The following is a 5,991-nucleotide window of genomic DNA, read 5'->3' as shown; positions in this document are numbered from 1 at the left end:
GGATAGGAATGTGAACTCACAACAACTGTGTAACAATCTCAAGAGAACCAAGAGAAGAAGAGCCAGGTATCAAGAGCTTTTTCAAAAATGGTTACGTGCTAAAGATGTTGGAAAGTCTAATAGGGTTGCCATCCCAAAGAAGATTGCAGTTGCACACTTCTTCGCTTGAGCTCCTGATAGAATTGATCCATTCAATATAACTTTGTAGACAATATTGTATGCTTTGGACCTTTAGGGGTTTTTACTAGAGGCACTACAGAAGCTTTGCATTGAACACGGATGGAGCAAGCACGTGAAAGAGAAATGGTTGAAGGTGAAGGATATTTTTATTTTCTATTAAGGTAAACTCTAGAAGGATATTAGGGGAGGATTAGAGGATGAAAATTGGACATATACTATCACCCATAAGAAGAAAAATGGAGAACCTGTTGACGTACCATCAGCTGAAGTTATGGTTAGTATTTTCATTGTTTTTAACTGCCACTATTTTAAGCATTTTTATTCTAACTTGTTTAACATCTATTTGTAGGAAACACTCACCCAAGAGAAGAGTGAGAGCTGCCCCATGATTTGAGAGGATAAAGATACCAATAATTGGCCAAGAAGTCCCACGGATAAGTGTGTTGTATTGGGTATCGTGGAAGCCCAAACGACTAGTAGCCTACAAAATTATTGAGGCCAAGAACCAACTTAAGGATTTTCTAAATACGTTGAAGGAAGAGTTGTAGCAAGAGATGGAAAAACAACTAGCAGGAATAGAGAAAATGGAAGGATGATCTAAAGAATGAGAACTAACCGTTTATTTTTCTGTTACACTAATTGGGTATTTCATTTTATGTGAGATATACAGATTGCAAAATGTTTGTCTGTGGTAAACACATTGAGACTTTTTGTTCATGGCTCAGTGATAAATGAAGCATACTCAATGTTGTAAGAAATGAACTGGATATTGGTCCGTCCTGGTTTACAAATAAACCTCATTTCCTTACTTCTTTGTTCCTTCTACTTCATTCACTTTAGGGCTGATTTTGAATGCCGCATAGTATCATCTTCAACCAACCAGAACCTACTCAATTGAAAGGAGATGGCGTTTGATGTAGCCACTTGAGAATTGCTTGAGATGGAAGTTTATATAATTCTCAAATTTGGTTGGTGAAAAGCTCCAGCTTGATATGTATTCTGAATAGATCTGACATGAAGCTCTAATCTCTTCATCCATTTGGGTTCTTTTTTTTTTTTTTTTTTTGAATACTTCATTAGAAAGAAAAACCACGATTACATCCTAAAGAGAAAAGGTCATACAACATCAACTATCTAACATAAGCAGGAGGGGTGTGTACATGTAAAAAAGCTTCCTGTGTTACCGCCCCTTCTTTGGCCAAAGCATCAACAACTAAGTTAGCTTCCCTAAGCACATGAGTGATGGAAATATTTTCAAAAGTATCCCCCATCCTTGGAATATCAGAAATAATAGGAAATATCTTCCATGAGACCTCCGATATAATTTTATGAAGGACGGAAATGAGTGCTTGATTGTCACTTTCGATGGCTACATAATGCAATTTGAAATCTTTTGCCCACTGTATAGCTTTGCGCATAGCTAGAGCTTCCAGAGTTAGAACATCATGAGCTGAAGAACCACTTCCAAAACTAAAGATCATCTTTCCCTGGCAATCTCGTGCAATTCCACCAAAACCAGCAAGTTTTTCTCTCCTTAAAAAAGGAGCCATATACATTGATTTTGATAGTATTAGGGTTAGGACGTACCCATTTAATGATTTTCGTTGGTATTGTTTAGCCCATCAATGGATCTGCCTTTGTACTGTAGATCTGCAATCCCTTCCAAATCAGGAATCTAAGCTGAGAGTGCTGAGGAATGCGAGTGTCAGAAATATTTGCCTTATAAGCCTTCCATATAGCCATAATGCAAGAAGAGACTAGAGGGTCTTAGCATCGGAATCCCTACTTGGTGGGGGAATTTAGGAGCTGAAGAATTGTTTCTCTAATGGTGCTAGTAGAGAGCAAGTCATGAAGATGCAATTCACCCTAGACTTGTCTTGCAAACGGACAACGAATGGAAATGTGATCAGGAGATGATTCCTGCGCACCACAGAACAAACAATCTTCAGAGCATGAGCAACCCCTTAGGAAAAGTAAATCAGCCGTAGGTAGTTTTTGGTGCAATAACTTCCATAAAAAGTGAATGGCCCTTGGGTGGAGTGGAAGTCTCCAAAGTTTCAGCCATGGGAATGCAATTCGCAAATGGAAGCCTTTGAGAATTCAATTGAGTACAAGCAAGTCTATATGCCGATTTTACTGTGAAGATTCCTGATGTTGTCCACTACCAAATGATGTGATTAGGTAAATCCAACTGGAGAAGCTGAATGGTCAAGATTTTGTCTATAATGGGACGAGACCACCATGTTCGAAGGATATCACGATTCCATGTATGGGTACACTGATCAATTAATTGAGCAACAATGGAGGGACCCGTGGAAGCAAATGGAAAACAACTCACTTCCTCCAGATTATCAGGGATCCAGTTTGAAGTCCATGGATTGATGAGATTACCATTCCCTACTTGTAAAAATAAGCCCTTTTTAAGCAAATCTCTACCCATGAGAATGGATTTCCATCCCTAGGAATCTAAAGAGTGAGGTTGTACTTCTAGGAATGATTGGTGCCCGCAGTATTTGTGCATCATAAGATGACCCCAAAGGGATGTAGGTTGTTGAAAGAGTTCCAATGCCTTTCGAGACAGAAGCGCTAGGTTGAAAGCTTGGAGGTTTTGAATATTGAGTCCACCTTCAGATTTTGGACAAAGATAGTTCTCCAATCCATAGTGTGAATATGTTGTTTGTCTCCATTAGACCAATAGAAGTTACGCATAGATTTTTCAATATCTATCACAAGGGTGGTTGGCAGTTTGAAACAAGACACACAATGCGAAGGTAAAGCTGCAAGAGTAGACTAAATGAGAATCACTTTATCAGAAGAAGAAAGCATCTTTGACTTCCATCCTTGGAGCCGTTGAGACACCTGCGCTATCAGAGTATCACAGTGTTTTTTCTTTAACTTCCCAAAAAATAGAGGAATACCTAGATAGATGTCCAATTCAGATGTAGGGGTGATGTTAAAATGTGAGGATAGGATCCTCTTCATGCTTGCTGAGGTACTTGGACTGTAATGTGCCCTTGTTTTTGAACATTGAGTTCTTACCCTGATTGTGCATAGTACTACTGTATTATTTGGCCAAAGGATCTGGCTTCAGATTTTGTGGCGTGACCAAAAAGGATAAGGTCATCTGCAAAGGCAAGATGAGATAAGCGTTCACCCCCTTGTGCAATAGAAATACCATGTAATTTCTTTTGTGTTACCGTTATTTCTAGATGAGAAGAAAGAAGTTTCACACATAGAATAAATAGATAAGGGGATAGCGGATCTCCTTGCCGAAGCCCTCGAGAGGGAGTAATAATACTAGATATGGATCCATTCACCAACAAAGAATATTTGACTGTTTTGACACAGAACAATATCCAATCTATCCATTTGGGGGGGGGGGAAACCATAAGAGATCAAGGTTTGAGAAAGAAATTCCCAATCTAGCCGATTATAAGCTTTACTCATATCTAATTTGATAGCCATAAGACCTTTTTTTTCCTTTTCTTGTCTCTCTGAATTTTTGTGAGAAGCTCATGAGCAATTAATATATTGTCTTGAATATGTCTCCCTTTGACAAATCCATTTTGCTGGAATGAAACCAATTTGGGAATAATATGCTTCAAGCGGTTTACCAATAACTTTGATATGATTTTATAGCTCAAATTGCACAAGCTAAATGGGCAAAAATCACCCACTCCCTGCGGGTTTGAGGTCTTAGGGATAAGAGTAATGAAAGTAGCATTATGAGACAAGGTAAAAGTATATGTATGATAAAATTGAGCTACCATCCCCTCAATATCAGATTTAATCGACTCCCTCACATTTTGATAGAAAAGTCCAGGATATCCATCAAGACCTGGAGATTTCAAACTATTCATATCAAATACTACCGCTTTGATCTCGTCACTAAAGAAAGGCCTAATCAACCATGATTTGTCTTCATCGGAAACCCTATTTGCAATTGGGTCAAAATAGGAGGCTGAGATTGTAAGTGAGGCCGAGGAGAATAATTGCTTAAAGTGACCTTCAAAAGTAGCTGCAATGTCAACATGCTCTACCAAAGTTAAACCATGATGGGAAAGTTGTCGGATTTTATTTATGCCTCAGCGAACCATAGTACTCTGATGCAAAATGTCACATCCTCCCAGCCGGTACCCTATCTGGCATACCCGAGAGTGTGATCCACAGCCCGAAGATCAGGTATCGAGTAATCAGCCTCCCACATAAACAATAACATAATCATGAACAATCATAATAAAAGTGCGGAAGATAAACCATAGATCCAATAAGGAAAGAATGAATCATAAATGAATCAGAGTACTAGATATAATCAGAGTGTCAAACAGATAAGTAAAGTGAGGCGAAAATCCCACTCTACAACCAGCGGAAAAGTAGCTCTAAAAGAGAATAAACTAGACAAAATCTAATCCCAGTAGCAAGTACAATGGGTAACTAAATTGTTCTCCACTTTATAGACAACATCCTTATAAGTGTAAATCTCATAAATGGCACAAGGACGCTTCCACTCAATGGTCGGACTAAGCATCGTACGGAGCATAACCACTCGCGGGATCTTCAGTGTAATTGTGGTAACCGCAATCACCTTCCTGGAGATATGCCTCTTCGCCTTGCGCTTCTTCATAGGAACCGTCATAATACTCAGTACCTGCAGGATAGTCTAACAAACATTGTACAATAAAGGAATGAGTTTCAAAGAAACTCAATAAGGCAGTTAAATCCATAATATCATAAATGGCAGGATTTCAGAACAAACATAAATGCAATATGATATGAGACAAGCAATGAATGAATGAATCTAACTCTATGTATGCTGGTCTCTATTGGCAGACATGCTTTAAGTCATAGCACCGTACTTCTTTAGGAAGGTCTCAATCACTCATCATCAGTTGGTAATGGGTCCGGCATCCCTCGGGACATTCCATGGCTGGGGGTATAGGTCACCACTCTCTCACATCACCATTGGTCTAAGTACCGGCGCATGTCAGGGTAAAACCTAGCCAAATGCAAGTCTTCTACTTAGTTACATCAAGTCGGATCCAGATACTTCCATTCCTCGTCCCCGACGATCCTTTCCGGTATCCTTCACACTAGAGTCCTCATAGTCCCTGACTACGGACTCATCAACCCTATTGATCATCCACATATGGTAAACGGGAAGCTCTCACGTCCTCTCACGGGTTGGTTACCGGTCTTAAGCGCCCGTGAGCCCAAGTCTAACCATATGCAACCCTACCAATAAATGGCCCCCACAATGTGATTCATGTCCTCTCACGGGTTGGTTACCGGTCTTGAGCGCCCATGAATCCCCATTGCTACCACGGGTCATTCGGTCTCAATACCCCTCCGATTAGGGTTTGACATAACAGGACATCCTAGCCAAACACTACTAGATAATCCTAGATATGTCATCCAACAGTTTAGGAAGGTGTCCAGAGGGCATCTCCGGAAACATCCCATAATATTCCCGTAGTAGTCCAAGGACAGAAGTGTCAAAAGGACACCTCTCCTTTCCAAACCATACTTAAGCATACACATGCATCAATTCATATCATCACATATATGGTAACTTCATATATGGAAAGAATTCAATAATTACAATCAACTTGTATATAATTGGTAAGTAAATCATACATGAATCAATTTAATATGAATAAGCAATGCTACTGTAATCAAAGTTATGCAACAGTAGTATATCGTTGTAAGAATCTAATTAAGGAAACATATCAATGATATTCAAATATAGAAACTAGATTCATGCTATCTATGTAATTAAGGAAATAACCATCCTTACCTTTTATAACTCGCAAA

At 39.3% G+C, this 5,991-nt stretch overlaps 1 protein-coding gene across 1 annotated transcript; it reads right to left on the bottom strand.

Annotated features, from left to right (window-relative positions):
• Positions 1 to 1,310: 1,310 nt before the first annotated feature.
• LOC149005053 (uncharacterized) lies at positions 1,311 to 1,730 on the bottom strand. The gene has a single exon (XM_089135785.1). The coding sequence runs from the start codon at positions 1,728 to 1,730 to the stop codon at positions 1,311 to 1,313; it is 420 nt and encodes a 139-aa protein (XP_088991911.1).
• Positions 1,731 to 5,991: the final 4,261 nt, after the last annotated feature.

The sequence above is a fragment of the Hakea prostrata genome, chromosome 9 (assembly GCF_041222555.1).
Source record: "Hakea prostrata isolate BN-2017 chromosome 9, UWA_Hpros_2, whole genome shotgun sequence".
Lineage (NCBI taxonomy): Eukaryota > Viridiplantae > Streptophyta > Magnoliopsida > Proteales > Proteaceae > Hakea > Hakea prostrata.
Note: the sequence above shows the minus strand (reverse complement) of the source record. Positions and strands in the feature narration are given on the sequence as shown.

Bases quoted from the DNA above. Each gene is read 5' to 3' on its own strand.
- LOC149005053 (XM_089135785.1), bottom strand. From the start codon at position 1,730: ATGGCTCCTTTTTTAAGGAGAGAAAAACTTGCTGGTTTTGGTGGAATT.